This window comes from Callospermophilus lateralis, chromosome 15 (genome assembly GCF_048772815.1).
Source record: "Callospermophilus lateralis isolate mCalLat2 chromosome 15, mCalLat2.hap1, whole genome shotgun sequence".
NCBI lineage: Eukaryota > Metazoa > Chordata > Mammalia > Rodentia > Sciuridae > Callospermophilus > Callospermophilus lateralis.
The window spans coordinates 63,728,496-63,747,604 of record NC_135319.1 but is presented as its reverse complement, the minus strand read 5'-3'; the positions used below and the strand labels follow the sequence as shown (position 1 = coordinate 63,747,604).

At 44.3% G+C, this 19,109-nt stretch overlaps 1 protein-coding gene across 1 annotated transcript; it reads left to right on the top strand.

Moving 5' to 3' along the window:
* Window positions 1-338: 338 nt before the first annotated feature.
* On the top strand, window positions 339-14,148 carry Opalin (oligodendrocytic myelin paranodal and inner loop protein). Its single transcript, XM_076834344.1, has 7 exons — window positions 339-380; window positions 1,880-2,122; window positions 5,309-5,344; window positions 8,461-8,496; window positions 10,201-10,326; window positions 12,219-12,275; window positions 13,975-14,148. Exons 1-7 carry the CDS (start codon window positions 339-341, stop codon window positions 14,146-14,148), a joined length of 714 nt encoding a protein of 237 aa, XP_076690459.1.
* Window positions 14,149-19,109: the final 4,961 nt, after the last annotated feature.

Sequence of the window (19,109 nt, the reverse complement as noted above, 5' to 3'; positions counted from 1 at the left end):
GGGCTTTCTCTAGAGCCTTCTACCCCCTGGTGAGTCTCAAGCGCACAGCTCAGAACGCAATTCCCTACTGGACTCAGAAAAGCACAAGCAAAGCAAAGCAAAGCAGGCAGCTCTCACACTTGCCCCTTAGCCTTGCACATCCCTAGCCTGGCCAGAGGGTATTGGGCCCCAAACTTCAGTTCTTCAGCACAGGTTTGAATCTTCATGTGATAATTGGCGCCAGTTGCATTGATTCAAATGGTGTAGTCATTGGAAATGTAACATTCCCACTTTACAGATGAAGAGACTGAGGCTGCCAACTGCCTATGAGCAGGCAGCCACCAGCCAGTAGGGTCGCCATGGCCTTAAATGCAGGTCCTACTGTATTCTCTGGCTTGCGGGTACCATCAGATTCAGCTTAGAGGTCACTTTGGTCTTGGGAACTGGAAGCACCCTGAGGCAGAGACCACATGCTCTTGTGTCCCATGCCTGGCCCCTTAGAGATGACTGAGTCCCTGACTGTTCATTGTGTCACCTGAGGATGTCCCTATTCCATTCTGGGCATTTCAGTTAGTCTCTGAAGTTGGACCCAGGCATCAGGGTTTTTATAAGCCTGATTCAGCTGTGTAACCAGGATGGGAAACCCACCCAGTTCCAAGACAACCTGGTCCCCTCCATCATGCCACTAATGGTCCTCCTCAGAGTCACTAGCAGCCACCAACTGAGAAGCAGATGGCTGCTCCACCTTTCCTAGGCAGCGACTGGTACAGGCATTTTCTGTGACCCCAGACCTCGAATTTTCCTCTCATGAAGCCTTTCTTGCTGACTATGCCTCCTCCACCAGGCCCCTAATGTCCACCGCCCTGGTTCTCTATTCTGGTCCTCTGCTCTGCCCACCTGCAGCTTTGAACCCATCCACAGGCCACCACCAAAACGGACCCCTTCAGTCCCAGACCCCCTTTATCTCATCGCCCAGTCAGCACCCCCACCTGGCTGCCTCAGAACTACTAAGGTTATAGCACCCGATTCGGAGCTTGGGTTCCCCCATCCAAATCTGCTTTCCCAGTAGCACGTCCCTAAGCAAACCGTGCCTCGAGCCCCATCAGTCAAGCCCCAAGCCTGGGAGCTGGCTTTGTTCAGCCCTTTCCCTCACCTCCTCTCCTCCCCTGCCTCAGATTTCCCCATCATCAGCTCTCGCTGCCTTAACCTCCCAAACAGCTCACAAGCCCATTCCAGCCAGCCTCCTGCTTCCACCCTTGTCCCTGTGATCCATGCTCCAAGGAGAAGCCAGGGTGAGCTTTGTTGGTATCACTGGGATCATGCGCTCACGTGAAACCCTCGTATAGCTTCCTGCTACCCTCAGAATAAACCCCCCCCCCCGCCCCGCCATGTCTGGTCATGGGGCCTCAGGCTCACTCATTTGCCCTTACCCTCTCTCCAGGTTGCTCCGTGGTTTCTGTTGGTCCAGTTGGGCTGGCCTCCTTCCCCTTCCATGACACACGGAGACCGTGGAGCATTGCCTTTGCTGTGCCCCTTGCCTGGGGCTCCCCTCAGCCCTTCACGTGTAGGCCTCTTCTCATTTTCCATGTGCAACTTGAAGGTCATATCCAGAGCTGTCTAAAGCTATGACCGCGGGTCACTTCACTTGCTCTCTGCTTACGCCCCTCTTTGCTCCTCACAGGGTGGTTTCCATTTAAGTGACCCGTTGGTTGACCATTGGTTACAATTCTATGGTTTTGTTGGCAACTCACTCACCATCTTAAGGAAGCAAATTTAGGGCTACTGAAAGCCACCTGTATCCACAGCTTCCTCAACTAGATGCGGGTCCTACTGGGAAATGTGAGGACAGGAGGCCAAGAAGTCAAACTCACTGATGACTGACTGTGTCCTTCACTGGCAGCCACAGGCCTGCCTCAGGGTGGCTCCAGCACGCCCCCTGCAGGCGTCCTCAGCTCAAGCTGGTAGCATGGGACTCCCTCATGGCCAGGAACATGATCCGTGCAGATGCCTGTCAGCTGGGGACATAGTGGCCAGCCTCAGCCCGCGTGACCCATTGTTTCTAAAGAGCTGGCAGCTGCAGGAGCTGCCAAGCTCTCAGGCCAGCTGTGGTGTCTTTGCTGAGATTGAAGAAGCTGCCTGGATAGTAAGAAGATCAGAAAATAAAGGCAAAGAGGATGGAGGGCCCCCGCCATTGATAGTGGCCAGGGAACAGGAGCCCATCTTTCCCAAGGGACGGGCCCAGGGCTTGGCTACTCCCCTGCCCATAAATGGCATGGGCCCGGCTCTCTTGGAGCCACCTCGCCCTGCCTCCCCAGCACTCCCAGCTGGATGTTCCTACAGATGGGAGACCCAAGCCAGTAAGGCCAGTGTTTGGAGAAGGTTCCTGGGAGGCTGTCAGCAATGGTGAGTGGGTGCTGGCCTCTTAGCCTAACCTTCCTTTCTCTCTGTGAAAACTAATTCCCAGGCCTTAAGGCACTGGTCTCCTAATTCAAATATAGCTGCACGGTCAGCACAATGAAGGGCTTGGGTTTTAATTATTTTCCTATGTGTGAAATACTAATTATTCCTCAACATTCTTATCTAACAATAGCTGATCTCGTCTTTAAGTTTGATATTTTATTTTTATTTATTTCTTTCAAGGATGGGGAATGCATGTCTCAGCTCTGTTTCCTTCCTGGGGAAGCCAGGGGTCTCACCAATGATTTTACCTTTCTTGTGTGTTCTGTCCTCCCTCTGTTATGTTATCAGCAACATGTGTGTTCATAAGTTCCATCTGAAGCTTCCCACATTTCTGATTGATTTATGATAGGAATTTGAATTGAATCTAAGTTTGGAGAGAAAACAGAAGAGGCCTTTGATTTCTTTATTGAAGGATTATGGAAACAACCTGGGTGTCTGTCAACAGATGAATGGCTGAAGAAACTGGGGTGTGTGTGTGTGGGTGTGTGTGTGTGTGTGTGTGTGTGTGTGTGTCTAGAACAGAATATTATTCAGCCTTTAAGAAGGAGGAGATCTTTGGGTCAGCTTTAGCTCAAGCTGCTACTTCCTTACACAGGACTCTCCATCCATCTAAAAAGGAGGAGATCCTGCTATTGGCCACAACCAGATTGGCCCTGAACATTATATTAAAGGAAATAAGCCAGACACAAAAAGAAAAATACCACATGACCTCACTTATGTAGAATCTAAAAACAAGGATGGGGGATTATTCGGAGGAGTTAAATTTAGACTTAGAGTTGGGAAGACCTGTGGTCTAACCTGATCTATGCCTACAAGCTGGCGACCTCCAGAAACCCATCTTGTCTCGATGTCCTCACCTGTGATGTAGGGGTAACAGTCCTCCTCTCGTGGGGAGGTTAGAGAGCAGTGTCTAACACCAGCATACCCTCAATGACCATGAGTGATTGCCTCATCTGTCTGTCTTCCCCTCACAAGCAGCAAACTTCTAGTGAAGGAAAGCATCCTCCTTTGGAATCCCCCTGTAGCTGGGATACACTGCTCAGCACGAGGCAAGAAGGGCTGGCACTTTGAATTTTGCTACTTATACTTACAGTTCCATCTAATGAGAATTTCCCGAAGGGCTTCCCCACCCTAACTCTGCTGGCCAGGCCTAAAGGAACATGGCACCACATGATCCCCCATGTACTACAGGGAAGTACATGGAAGGAGCTGCCACAGACATTATATCCCTTATGTTTACACTGTGAAGTGGGCAGGGAAAGTTAACAGTATCCCATTTTGAGGATGGAAAAACTGGGAGAATGAATTTGCTGCGAGGGAATGGAGACCCAAGAGTTTGAGTGACGTATCCAGCATCATATAGCCATTAAGTGGCAGAGACAGGATTTGAACCCCGTCAGGCGGCTCTGAGTCCTGAGTTGCCTCATCCCACCCAGCTGCAGCTCTAAAGGGCACTGCAGCATGTTTTTCTCTCCATGAGAGCACTGTTCTGTTTCTACAAAATGTGAATGTCTTTCTGAAATCGGCCAAAATCGTCGTCATCCACATGTTGATAAACAACACATGCAAAAGCCTGCTTGTTGCTGTCCCGCCTCCTCTGTCCTCCCCGCAAAGGAAGCTTTGTCCTGGGCCTGCTGACATCAGAGCCCAGCACCCACTGATGAGATCAGCTTGGGGCAGCTGCGTTCAATGCCTTGTATCCAGCCCGTCTGGTGATAACATGAAGAACAGTGGTTAGATCCCCAGAGCCAGAGATTCGTGACCTGAGGCCCAGGTGATCCCTTGCTTTAAGGGTGTCCCAGAAGAAGAGGTCTATGTCCTTTGGGATTCTTTAATATTTCTATTTTTGGATAACATTTAATGTTAAAACTTAGCAAACGTGTTGTTCTTAGAATGAGAGGACCTATTCTTGTGGGGGGGGGCTACAAGAACTGGAGCGCAGGCTGAGCCCCTGGTGGACAGGGAGGCTGGGGCTGAAGGAGGCCCGGCCACGGGGTCATTAATCAGATGGCAAAACTCAGGGGGCGGAAATTCCAGAAAGTGGAAACAAGGCCTCTGCAGCCCAGGGCAACCAGGGCCAGAAAGTGTCATCTGCTGAGTCACAGCAGGGTCCACCCATTGTCAGACAGGGAGGGACTTGGTAAGACACACCAATGAGCCCAAACTAAGTGACAGGATGGGGACAGGGAGGAGAAAGGAGCCACGGGTAGCTTGAGCAGAGCCTGACCCAGATAAGTGGGCACCGGGGCAGGCTATTTAGTGCCCCCTGAGCTTGCAATCTTTAAACACTGATTCCACACATGGGGATGGGTGAGACTGGGTGCTGAGTGGGGGTGGGGTGGGGAGGGGGGTGAGCTGCTCCTCTGCCGTCCTGACCAGTTGGGCTCCACAGCCCAGAACCTCTCCCTTGACTTGGCAAAATGAAAGCCGGACTTTCTCAGTTAACTTTCCAGGGATGGTGGTTTAGGATCAGGTGTTAGAACATGCCTCTTGGGGGCTTATCTTCTGCTCTAAATTCCCATAGTTCTTTCCCTGAAAGAAATTCTTGGGGAAAAAAATTGCAGCACCTTTCTGAATTTCGAGTGATATTACTACTGCCCTTGTGGATCAGGGATCCTGGGCCAGATCCTCCCTGGCTGGTCCCCTAATCTGGTTGGCAACCTAGAGGAGTACAGGTGGGGAGACTGACAATCTGAGGGAGGGGTTCCTGTTGACCTCAGCTCCCCTGCTCCCCGCCTGCCTCTGGGGCTCCCGAGCTGATGTAGGGAATCCATACATTCTTGGGGAGTCCACCAGCGGTGGGGAGCTTGGGGAGTCAGGAGCTTGCTGATGGTTCCTGCCAGGGTTACTGTTTCCTTCTCTCTTGCAGAGTTTTTCACTTAACTTCACACTGCCGGCTAACACAGTAAGTACAGCCCCCCTGCTCACCAGTCTTCAACACAGCGAAGGTCAAGGCTGAATTGACACAGGAAACTCCAAAACTCCCTCCCACGTACCTTGTGTACAGGGATGAGTTAGTCAGAGGCACTGGAGAACAGCTGAGGGGTGTTGAGAGCAATGTTTTCAATATAGAAATTATAATAGAAACCTCCTCCCACCCTTAATTCTAATCAACAGAACCCATGGGTGTAACCCTTTCCCACTCTTTAGGGACTTCACCTACGTTTTGACTTTTGTTGTCTTTGTACTAGTCTGTTCTTACTCACCATATAATATTATGTCTTTAAATATTTTCTGTCAGTCTTCACAATTGTAATTGAGGGTAGGCATATGTTATTTCTTCAAGTAAAGTATTTCATAAATTGGGAGTGATTGGGTGATTAGCATCATTATATGCTTATCTGCATTTAAGATGATTACCTCAGTATGTATTCTGGAAGAAGAATGTTTAGGTCCGTAATGAACATGCTCAGACTCTTGATCATGACACTTAGTTGTAAGTCAAAATAGAGGGTTTTTTTGATTGTTGAAGGTGAACAGTTTCAATCTACAGTTGATCTCCTGGCTTCTGTCCTCATGCATTGCAGGGGTGACACTAACAGCCAGGCTTGTTTTCTGATCAGACTGTGCCATGATCAACTGAGGCATCTTCCAGGCCCAGTTTTTTAGTGGTTTGACTGTGCCAAGGTTTTCTGATGAGTTAGGTGGTTATTCAAAGAGGACTTCTAAGATGGTACTCATTTTGGCTGTAACATGAGGGCGTAGCTCGACAAAGTGGCAGATGGTTGGACCGTGGTAACTTACTGCTGAACTTCCGGTGCCCACCAGTCTGTGTCCAGCTGACTGCCCCCTCCTGGGTGGGGGTCCCTTTTTTCTGAGCCTTGACCTGCCCTGCCTCAGTGCTTTGGCCTCTGCCTGTTGTAGGTGGACAGGTTTCTCCATCCCTCCCTTTACCTGTAGAAATCTTGGTCACTCCTACAACTTTCCCCCTGGCTGCTGAGATCCAGCAGGTCTAGAGAGGCCCCAGGTTTTGCCTTATCTTGGCTTGGCTATCGGTGGGATATTGTAGGGAAGCCTTTGCTTGGTTCAGTAGGGGTGAGTGGGGGAAGACAAAGGCCCTTAGGGTGACAGCCATCACCTTTTGGAGAAGCTTCTTGATTAAGAGCTCTCTGGTCTATAAGACCATCAGCTTTTGCACCAAGTGACCTGCATCCCAGGCAGCCTCTGGAAAGCCAGGGCAGTCGGTCATCCTACAGCAGTGATGTTTCTCTTTGGTGCTGGGAGTGCCAGTGCACGAGGAAGTGGAGGAGGTGGTTACCTGATCAGAACTTCTCCATGAGGAGTTTGAAACTGGGCTGCATAGGCAAGTCAGACCCTGATGCCATTCTGAATGCTCAAGTATGAAAAACTGGATTGGAGTGTTGCATTTGACCTTGGAGGCAGGGTAGCACCAGCAAGGGTCCCAGAACCAGACCACCTGAGTCTATCACCTAGTGTTTTGTGACTTTACACAAGTTACTTCATTTCTCTGTGCCTCAGTTGCCTCATCTGTAAAATGGGATCATTATGATCTTGCCTCACTAGCTGTTGTGAAGAATAAATCAATCAACATGGGAAAGTGTTTGACAGCCTGGCAATTATCAGGTATGCATAAGAGCAGGAAATTCCATCTGGAGAGAGACAGAGAAAGCAAACAGGCCAAGAAGGGCACTGGCCAGAGGCCATACTACTAGGAGAGGTAGAGAGGGGTGGGTTCATCTGAAAAGTCCAGTCCCTGAAGAAGCCAACTAGGGCTTCACAAGGCACTTCTGCATCCTTATTTAAACCTGCCCCCCTTTTTTATTGCTAAAGCCACCCCAAGTAGATTTCTGTAATCAGAAGATAGATGTCTTACCTGAAACAATGGCTGACTTTTATGACCACCTGTAGAAATGAAATGCCTTAGACAGATGCAGGGTTAGTGCAATATGGGAGTAGGAAGAGTGTGTTCAGACAGAAGTGTAATCACTTAAGTACCAAGTGTCCCTTCTTGGCTATCAAATTCCCCCTCTAAGGTGGGCTCCCTGGGAAAGAGAGCTTGGAATTCAAACACTTATGTTCAGATTAGATTTATGATTATCTGTGGAGCCTTTGGAAACTCTCATAATTTCTCTGTTTCATTTTTTGGTAAATTAGAGATAATAGCTATTGAAAATCCCCAGATCTCCATTGTACCCATTGAGACTGCTGAGAGGATTAAATAAAGAACAGATCTGAGCAGAGCTTTGCAAAACTTAAGAGATAGCTAAAAGCTCAAACTTCTGGTACCCATGTGATCCCTGTAACAACCCTAGAGGTAGCTAGCACTGTCCCTGTTTTATAGAGGGAAAAACGAGGCCATGGAGCTTGAGTGGAGAAATGACCAGCCCACGGGGATCCCAGACCTGTGCTCTTAATCCCACCTGAAAACACAGCATAGTCGCAGGTTGAGTTGCTCGGGTAGAACTTTGTTCCCTGAGATTTATTGATCAAGGCAAGACTCTTGCCTGAAGCAGCTCAAAAGTGGATGAGATCCAGCACGCTCCCCCGTGAAGTGGCAATGAACCAGAAACATGTAACATATTCATTCAACATGGACTTGTCCCCAGGAGTAGGGGCCATTTGCAGGCTCAGCCATTTGTGTCATTACAGTTCAAGAACAAGTCAGTCCTTCCTAAAAAGCCTCGCTTCCGCCAATGTTGAATGTTTATACTCACTTCCCCTCTAACTCTGGGGACAAGTAGGCCAAAGTGTGATGAGAGTCCTGGGAAGGCCGTGGGAACCAGGGACAGGAGAAAACTTTTTGAGGTGAAAATGTGCCATGGCAGATCCACAGTGTGAATAATAAAGACACCACCTAAATTGTTGAATTCTTCCTCTTTGTAGCCAAATTTCATTTCAGTTCTGACCTGGGAAGCAGTCAAGGGAGGTTCTGTTTGGTAGTGGTGGTTGTTGACCACTTAGAGAAGGAGTGCACTTCACCATTTTAGCTTCTCCAGACTGTTCCGCAGGGTGTAGTCTATGGATTACTGTTTTCTGACAATATGTTCTGGTTTCACACAGACTTCCTCTCCGGTTGTTACAGGTGGGAAAGAAGCAGTAAGTATACTCTTAAATTATCCAGACTTGGCTTGGCCATTTATAAAATGGGGATGAGAAATGCTCTATCCATATCATGCATTTGTTTTGAGGATTAATGTTTGGCATGTGAACAGTCACCAAGCCCAGACCCTGGCTCAACCATTATTCTTAGGACCCTCGAAACTCAAGAGTAAGGGAGAGCTCTATTTGTGTAATAAGAATTGTAATGCAATCCACTGTCATATATAAATAAAAAATAAAAATAAAAAGAGTGAGGGAGAACCTACACAATCACAAGTGGATTTCACAAAGTGTTGAGCAAAAGAAGCCGGACATGAACGACCACACACCTTACATTTGCATCTATACAATGTTGAAAACAGGCAAAATCATCTATGGTGATAAATTTCAGTATTTTAGTGCTCACATGTGGGGAGATGAAGGGAGTATGGGGGCGCTCCTGGGGCCCTGGCAGGATTGTTTCTTGGTGTGAATGTTGATTATATGACTATGTTCATCATTGAAAAGTCATCAACCTGTGTATTTATGATTTTATACTTAACTGTTCTATAATAGAATCATATCCCTCAGAAAGTGAAGGAGAACCCAGACTTTGATAAAGCGGCACATTAATAAGGATTCTGTTGATTGTCTTCAGTATTTCCAGAAACAAGTCTGCAAATCCAAAAAGTCTTGTGGCTACAAGCACAACTTTCCACTCAGATGAAATGGACATTTGAAAACTGGCTTAAGGCATTTAAGATAAATACATTTGAAAAGTCACACCAAAATGGTGTGGGACATAATAAAAGCTTTTGCTTTTTGCCAGACTCATAGGTAAATGTGGTGTCTAATTGTTGCTCTGTGTGGCACCTCAGCTTTTCCTACGTGGAGACATTTGTGTTTCTTTTCCCAGGAACTCTTGTTTAGATCAGTTGTCCATTCTCTTCTAGGTTACCTCTCTTAAAAAAAAAAAGACTTTTTAGTTGTAGATGGACACAGGACCTTTATTTTATTTTATTTCTTTAATGTGGTGCTGAGGATTGAACCCAGTGCCTTCCACATGAGAGGTGAGCACTCTACCACTGAGCTACAACCCCAGCCCGTAGATTACCCTTCTTGCCAACTGATTTAAACTAAGTAAATCAAGTCGTATGAAAGCAAGTCCCTTCAAACTTCTTAAAAAATAATGTTTCATTACTCTTCTGATTTTGTATATGATACTTAAGCTTCATGCAGCCTTTTTTTTAAATTTAATTTTTGGAGGGTACCAGAGATTGAACTCAGGGGCACTTGACCACTGAGCCACATCTCCAGCCCTATTTTGTGTTTTATTTAGAGACAGGCTATCACTGAGTTGCTTAGAGCCTCGCTTTAGCTGAGGCTGACTTTGAACTAGTGATCCTCCTGCCTCAGCCTCCTTGATTACAGGCATGTGCCACCATGACCAGCTTTTTGTTTTATTTATTTATTTGTTTGTTTGTTTATTCATTCATTCATTCATTTACATATTTTTTAGTTATAGATAGTCACGATGCCTTTTTTTATTCACTGATTTTTATGTGGTGCTGAGGATCAAACCCAGTGCCTCACACGTGCGAGGCAAGCGCTCTGCCACTGAGCCCCAGCCCCAGCCCTTGGTTTTATTTTTGATCTGCTGAATTATTCCTTCCATCTTGAAGATTCGGGGCTTCCCTGACCATGTTTCTCTCTCTGTACCAGGACTGTGGGCCTTCTCTTGGGTTAGCGGCGGGCGTCCCGTCCCTGGTAGCTGCAGCCCTGCTGGTGGCCTTACTACTTACTTTGATTCACCAGAGAAGACGAAGAAGCAGCCATGAGTCCGCTGAGGTGACGACCAGCTTCTTTGGGTCTGGAATCAGTATTTCAGTGAACTTGCTTTTAGGCTAAAAGCATGAGAATCCACAGCCAGTGTTGCTCCCTGAGGCCACGGTGGTGGGAGTGACTGTGCCACAGTTCCCACTTCAGACCTGACGCTGTGCTCCGGCAGAGCTGAGCAGCCCACAACTCTCAGGCCCCTTGAGGAAGTCACTGGCCTTGGGGATGTATGAGGTGTCCTCCAGGAGCTGGGAAGGGGGTGTTTGCTGCCTTGGCAAACGTGTCTGTACGGTGGGTCTGTTTTCCAAGTGGAGGGGCAAAAAGGGCCCAAGCTTCACAAGGTGAGGACGGAGGTGAGGTGAGGAAAGACAGGAGAAGAGCAGTGCCGAGGTGTCATTGGTCGGGCTGAGGCCAGGACAGACCTGCCCGTTTCCTAGTCTGCGCACAGTTTACAAGAGTATGCACATCTGCCTCCCACGCCCGAGTGCCAGATTGCTTAGAATTCAAAGGTCGCCCAGACTGATATCCAACAAGCTTCCCTGGTTGTGACCACCCCATAGACTCTGGCTTCTAATTCTACCCTGTTTATAATCATCCCTGGTTGTTTTCACAGTGCTAAGTAAGCACTAACGGGGAGATAGAAAACCTTGGTTCTTATCCCGGCTCTGCCACCCTATGATTTCTATGATCCTAGACCAGTGATATTTTCTATGCTTTGGGTGGTTCAATTCAAAATCAGGATAAAAATTACCTCCCTGAGCTGGGGATATAGTCAGTGGTAGAGCACCTGGCAAGCATGTGCAAGGCCCTGGATCCAGTCCTCAGTGCCCGGAAAAAAAAAAAAAAAAAAAAAAAACCCTACCCATCCAAGTCTAAGGAGTAGACGAAATCATAAGAACGAAATGACACCTTGGATGGTAAACATCTGTATAACACATGTAAAGGTGTGTTGACAAGATGTAAACTTTAAACACAGTAAGAAGTACTGTAGGTGATGGTGGTATTATTTATTTAAGTAATAGTTTCTCACCCTTCAGTGCACTTTAAAATGACCATTCACCAAAACAAAGTAATTCAGAATTTCTGGACAATAGAGCTGTGGCATTGACCCTTTAAAAAGTTGATATTTTTATTATGGATACAGTAGAGCTCCCCACCCTTATTCATTAACAATACATTCTATGACCCCACAGGAGATGCTTGATACTGTGGATAGTACTGAACCCTACATATTCATATATACATTATGCATACATACTTATGAGAAAGTTTAATTTATAAATTAGACACAGTGAGAGATTAACAACAACTAATAACAAAATAGAAAAATTATGATAATATGTTGTAATAAATGCTTTATGATTGTGGTCTCTTAATTGCATGGGATGGGTAACATATACAGCATGGATACACTGGATAAAGGGATTGAATGATTACTTTCTAGGTAGGTGGGAGAAAGCAGGATGGCCCAAGATTTCATCATGCTACTCAAAATAGAAATTTAAAATTTAGATTGTTTCAGGAAGTTTCCATTAACATTTTTTGGACCCTGTTGTATCATACTAACTAAAACTATGGAAAGCAAAATCTTAGACAAAGAGGGATTATTGTAATTTTGAACATTTTAATACTAGAGTAAAATAGTACAGTGAATCCAATTATCAACTCATGGCCAGTCTTGTTTTATTTTTCCACACCTGACAATTCTGGATTATTTTTAAAGAACTCATAGTGATATTTCTTCAGTTTTTTTTAAGGGAGATATCATTTTACTATGTGTTTGCTTTGTTTTTAAAGTTTTCTGGTGATTCTAATATGCATTCAGGTTTAAGAACCACTGAGTCTAATCTGTGGTTATGGTCAAAACCTGTGACTCTTCACTTTTTTTTTTTTAATCAATTTAGGAAAGTGAGAGACCATGTGAAATTTCAGAAATCTATGACAATCCCAAGATAGCTGAGGTAAGAATTTTTATTATAATCTCTATTAATGACTAATACAGTACTAAGCAAGCTAAGGATTTTAAAGCCTTTCATGCACAAAGTGCACGTGAGCAAATAGAAGGGATGCAGCCAAATGAAGCTCAAGCACAAAAGAGGTTCTTTATGCAATTTTATTGGTGTTCAAGTAAATTTAATATTAGAAAATTAATTTCATATCATCTATTTCGCTGACAAATTGAAAGAGAAATATTGCGTGACCACCTCTTTGGGAGAAGAGAGTTTGAAACAAACTCAACAATCCCTTCTGATATGAACTTTTAGAAAACCAGAGTAGAAACTTCTTAACTTGCAAAATAACATCATTTTTAAAATTACACAAAAATCATATCTAAGCGCAAAATTTTGAAAGCATTCTTTTCTTTTTCTGTGATTACCAGATATAAATCAAGGATGCTCAACACTTCTATCCAATATTGCACTTTAGGTCCTAGTTGATACGTAGGCTAGGGGAAAAAATAGAAAACATAAGACTAAAAAGGAAGAAACAAAATTGGCATTATTTGCAGATTATATGTTTGTCTACATAGAAAAGCCAAATAATCTAAACATAAATTATTAGAATTAACAAGATATTTGAACAAGTTCAGTGGATATAAAAATCAGTATACAAAGTAATGTACATTTCTTGTCATCAGCAACAATTAGAAAAAGTAATTTTATGAATTAACAATTTACAGTGGTAATAAAAATATATAGAATGCTGAAGAATAAATGTAGCAAAAGTATGAAAAATATTATTATTATTATTATATTATGGAAAATAATAAAAATTTATAAAAGACACTAATACCTGAATAATGCAGGTGTATACCATGCTCCTGGGTAGGAAAATCAGTAGCACAAAGATGTCAAACACCACGAATTTATGGTTACTTTATTACCTAGATAATAAACGTAATTTAATTTAATCCTAGTAGATTTTTTTTCATGATTAATTAAAGTTCTTCTACAATCTATATGGAATAAGGCAGAAAAAATATCTTAAAAGAAATCATAAACAGATTAAACCAATAGAAAACCAATAGCAAGGGGCTGGGAATGTGGCTCAGCGGTAGAGCACTCGCCTTGCATGTGCGGGGCCCTGGGTTCCATCCTCAGCATAAAAATAATTAAATTAAATAGAGGTATTGTGTCCAACTACAACTAAAAAATAATAAAATATTAAGAAAGAAAAGAAAACCAATAGCAAGATGATAGATTTAACCCCAACCATACCAATAATCCCATTAAATGTAAATTATCTAAATACCCTCAGTTAAAAGGCAGAGATATTAGATTGTCTATAAAAACAAGATCCGACTATAAGATGTCCACAAAACCCAACTTTAAATATACAGACTGGGAACAGATTAAAAGTTAAAGGTTGGAAAAAGAGACACTATGCTAACAATAAGCAAAAGTGTTGAGTGACCTAAGAGTCTCCCATGGCAGTAGGTTCAGGTAATTACAGACCCTTCTTTTCTGTTTTCCGTCCCTCGAGGGTTACTGTACTTCCTCACCTGATGTCCAGTGTCTTGAATACTATTATTTTAAATGTTTTATCTGATTTGGGTTTGTTTCATGTGGGAGGGTAAATATATATGGCTGCTGTTACTCCAGCTTGGTCAGAAGCAGAAGCCTCTAGTGTATTTTTTTTTTAAATCTCTGTTCTCTTAAGAATCCTAGGAGGTCACCCACTGATGAGAATACAATAGGAGCACAAGAAGCCCACATATACGTGAAGACTGTAATGGGAAGTGAGGAGCCCCTGCCTGACACTTACCGTCCTCCTGAAGAGAGAGAGAGGAGGAGGGGACTCTGGTGGCTTATACCCAGACTGAGTCTAGAATGATATGGCTTCATCATGGAGCAGAGAGGAGCCAAAGACGGCTGAAACCCAGGGATCTGTGCTCGGAGAGGAGATGTGCCAAGCTGCTTCTTAACCAATTTGAATTTTATGTATAGGTCTGGAACACTTCGGGGTTGATTTATCTCTTTAGGGGATGGTTCCAATAAGATTCATTCTAACTCTCAGACCCTGTGGTTTAATAAGCAGTGAAGCACCAGGTGAGTCGCCATTTATCAGATACAGCCCCATAGGTCCTATTCCTGACCCCAGTGGGAACTTGCTTTTCTTTGCGATCTGGGGAAAAGGGTCTGGTTTCTGAGTGTCTTGCTGTCTTCTCATTTTTTTCTTACATCCCTTTTCTTAAAAAAAAAAAAAAAAAAAAAGAAGAAGAAGATGTAGCAGCTGTCAGACCTGGCTTCTATGTCCACCGATGGTCAGCCAAGATCAACCACAAGTTAGGATATAAATGAAACTTACATGAACTGGGCAAGGGGAAGCCAGTTCCTCTTTCTGAATATCTCAGGGTAGAAGTCATGGGGAGCCACACGTTCCCTGACCACATCTGGTTGGATCATGTCATATAGCAGTGGAAAGAATATGGCCTCCTGAGCAGGACCTGCCACCAAACGAGCTGTATGACATTGATTAACTTCTCCAAGCCTCCGTTTTTGGCTTTGCAAAAGAGGCGATGATAGTTCTTGCTTCGTGTGGTCATTGAAAAGATTAAATAAGCAGTAAAGGGAAATGTTTGCCACTTAGTAGGCATTAAAAATGTTAGTTCTCTCTCCCTAGTCCCTTCCTACCTTTTCCCATATTGCTCACCTGATAAAGTCAAGCAGTGATCTCCAGCACTTGTTACCCATAGTCATAAAGTCACCATTGGAATATTTTTGGCAAACTTTTTCCATGAACTTCACGCCAAATTGTTGACATTTAAAGATATTTCCAGGTATCCTTAGTAGCCAGTGAAACTTCAAATTTAGATGTGATACTGTCTTTACATCGGAACCAGAAAAGGCCAGTTTTTCTTTCAAGTTCCCAATTCCAAGTGCAGGGACTGGCGGTTTTACCTTTAGCCTTCAAGATGTTGAAGCTGGTGGAGATTTGCATGTCATGTTAAAATGACTTTTCTTTACGATGAGGCATTTTGATGAATTTTAGAAATAAGACATTATGATACTTCTGATGACAGTTCCTCAACCATCTTTGACCTTTAGTGCCTTAAGGGTGGTTGCTAAAGATATAATTTCTTTTATTAAAAAGTATCCTTTGGAGGGCACATGATTCTTGAGCCCAAGAATAGCATTGCCATTTTATCTTGCTAAGGGCTCTCTCCAGGGAGGCCCCATGGAAAAAGAGAGACCACCTGGAGTGGTATTGGGCCCATTAAGCAAACTGGACAAAGAACAATCAGTCTGTCCTATTTTGTGGGAATTGCTCTAGAATAGATCCCCCCCACCACCGGCTTTTAAGCAACTCCTTTTTCCAGTTTTCAAAGCCTCTCCATTCCGCTCCCCATTTTCGCCCATCCCCTCCTTTTGCCCTCATCCCTAATTTCATGTTCTCTGTGACTTTGGGCAAGATGACTTCCTAGCACATCAGATGTCCACCACCCACCTGGCCAAGGAGACACATCATTCATCACCCCCACCTGAGTCTGTGATCAGTCAGCATCTGAGGAAGGCAGTTCTGCAACAGGCTTTGTGTGTGTGTATGTGTGCACATGCACTCCTGTGGAGGGCACAGAAGGGGCAGGGGAGGGAAGAGTGACCCTGAAAGATTATTAGGAATGACAGCTTATCCATTCCATCAGGGTGGAGAAAAGGCTCATGTCCTTGGAGTATCATGATTTTAAAAAATCTTGCAGGAAGAGAGATCAAGAGGACCCAGGGGATGAGCACAAAGGGATGGGCCAAGTACCACACACCTGCCGTCTAGGGAAAATCCAGGACAGTGTCAGCCAGCTTGGGCCAGGCTTTGACCTTCTCTTCCTGGAGGAGGCTTCTAGGCAGCCTGGCTCCCCCATTCAGGGCCATTGCCTTTGAGCAGGTCAGCCATCCTTCTGGGAAACCCCGGTCCAGAGCATCCCAGGGAACATCTGACTGCTCCATGAGTCACCTGGGTATCCTAGAAAACATTTATTTCTTTACCCAGGGCCTCTGATGGTCAGAAATGTGTTCTACTTTCCTGAATAACAGAATGGGTTCTATTAAAGCCCATCAACCAATGCACATGCCAACCCCTGCTTTTTAAAGCCACTTTGCCCTGTCCCTAGGGTTCAGTTCCCTTGACAGGAAGATTTGGCCATTTGTAAGCAGATGTGCCAGGGATACTGGTACTTTTACTTCTCTTACATGTTGGGAAGGACCTTGGATTTACTGAGGAGTCAGCTGTGACTTCAATACTCGTGACTCAGCCCTAGCACACACTGCTGATCTCCTAGAGCCTTTGTTCTGTACTCATGAGATGGAAATGGCAGTTTTCATCCTCTGACCCTGTAGTGCATTGAAATATCCATGTCAAAAAGCCTTGCAGCCTATTAAGTAAGATACGGCTTGCATTTTGGATCATTTATTTTAATTCTACTTACAATCCCTTGCTTAGAATCCTCACTTCAAATTGTTTCTATTAAAAAAAAAGTATAAGGTTCAGTGTTTCTGTCATTTATTTCTGCTGTATGCACAAAAACTTATTTTGGAATAAAGTGGAAAGTAAAGTCATTTTTATGAACCTATAAAATATGTGTGGCTTTCCTTTTTCTATATCAAAGTATAAGATTAAAAAAACTAAGATTATCCAAGAGACATTCCTGTACAGGCATTGTATCAGCCAGGGTGACTGATGGCAGCTCCTCAGTCTGTCATGGAGGGAAGAACCAGTATTGTAATGAGACTGCTGAGACTGGAAGTTTGAAGCTGTGGTTCTCCAACCCCGGGGGTGGTGTTAAGCCGAGTGATCTTGGTGAGCTCATACAATGTGTTTGGAACCTATTTCTTATGTAGCATCAATATTTGGATTGATTTATCTCTAAGATCATATCCACCCAGCTCAGACATTTTAATTGTTTTTCACAAACAAGGCAAAATAAAGCCCCTCTCTACCACTTCTGTCTCCCTATGCTCCCCACCCCAGCAGTACAATCCTCTTAATTCTATAACCCTCCTCAGCTCCTGACTTGCAGGTGGACAGAGACACTTGTTTTGTCTATAATTTTGCCAAGAAGTAAAAATTATTTTCTAGTTTTCTTTGTGGAATTTATTTTTGCAACATCATAATGCTAATTAAAGACAAAATACATCATAACGACTAATTTCTGGAAGAGTGCCACGTCATACAATCTTTGCGCTCTTACCATTTTGATGAGAATTTTTATTGTTTAAGTATGAATTGGGTTGACTCACGTGCACTGGCTTCTTTCCTACATCAGTGAAACGCTAGGTCCCAAGACAACATTGGAGACCAAATGAAAAAGCTGAAGACAAGTGGGTCTTCTTGGAAATGTCTCTCCACCCTGGTGAATGTGTATCTCCCATCCACTCAGGGCAATGATGTCAAGAAAGTTCTCCTGGAGGGGCTTGGCCTCGAGGCTCAAAGACATAAGACAGTCTTTCTTTTTGGGCTTAAATAAAGAATAATCTGAGCTCTCTTTTTTTCCTTTTTCAATACCTGAATTTAGAGAAGAAGAGATGAGTATGATCTTTCCAGCCTCCAAAGGGAGCAAAAGTTTGGTTATGTCAGAGCACATTCAGGAGTGCAGTGTCTCCAGGTAAAGCTAGGAAGCCACCTCTCACCTGCCAGGTCACCTGAACTCCAGTAAGTTAAGCAATGTATGAAAACCAAAATTGGCAGGTGAGACCGGGGAATATTTTGTAAGAAGCTGAATCTGTCCAATAGGATGTAGAAATAATTCAAAAATTGATAGGAACCTTTGAAGGATTGATTGGTTGTGACTTGTCAGGCTTAAAAACTGATATGTAATGTCAGAGAATCAATTTTCATAGAGTCACACTGGCAGGGCTAAAATAAGTTGAAAGGGGTGTGTGTGTGTGTGTGTGTGTGTGTGTGTGTGTGTGTGTGTGGTGGTAGAGATTGAACCCAGGGCCTTGTGCCTGCTAGGCCAGCACTCTTCCACTGAACTACATCCTTATCCCAGTGGAAAGATTTGACTGTGAGTGGGAACAAATCATATTGAATAATTGATTGCTGACTTGCTGATCAATTAGATCCTTCTGGATCACCATCAATTATCCACTGATGAAAGCCAAAGTACAAATTTGGGTCTTTGTCTTGAGAACATGGGAATCCTAGTTCTTCTGTTTCAGCCATGGGGGTCTCCTGTCTGCCCTCAGATGCCACGAACTGTGCCCCACCCCCACCCCCAGCAATATGGTCTTCCTCTCCTCCTCAGATACCTGGGATCCGCCAGTACCAAAGGCTTTCTCTTGCTCATTGGATGCCATGGTCCTTCCTGTCACATGGGACTTCTCTCTGCTTTTTCAGACACCATGGTCTTCCTACCAAATTATCTTTGCATGTATATTGATGAGATACAGCTGGAAATTCATGGAGGCTGAGGTAAATATAATTTGCAGGGCAGAGTACTGGAGAGGAAGGAGTTGCACAAAGACAGAACTCAGAGGTCTAAAGAGGGTCCTCCTTGTGTATTGACCTGAACATGCACATGAACAAACTACCCAAGGCTGGAAAAATAACCACGCAAAAGAATTATGGAGAACAAGACTCCCAAGCTCACACAGGACCAGGAACAGTGCCTGTTCCCAAATGGCAAGAGTAGAAAAAAATCAGGAAGCAGGTAGAATTCTGAGAAGAGTATTGTCTCAGTGCCAGGAAAGAACATTAACCCTACATTAAACTAGGGTAGGGCTGCTCTAGTCCTGCCTGAAAAAACTTAAAAGCAAGAAAAGGACACATCAAATTGTTTCCAAGTAACTTAACCACATCCA

Bases quoted from the DNA above. Each gene is read 5' to 3' on its own strand.
- Opalin (XM_076834344.1), top strand. From the start codon at position 339: ATGGCCTTAAATGCAGGTCCTACTGTATTCTCTGGCTTGCGG. The intron at 10,327-12,218 runs GTGACGACCAGC...TAATCAATTTAG, and splicing joins GCAGCCATGAGTCCGCTGAG to GAAAGTGAGAGACCATGTGA. The intron at 12,276-13,974 runs GTAAGAATTTTT...TGTTCTCTTAAG, and splicing joins ACAATCCCAAGATAGCTGAG to AATCCTAGGAGGTCACCCAC.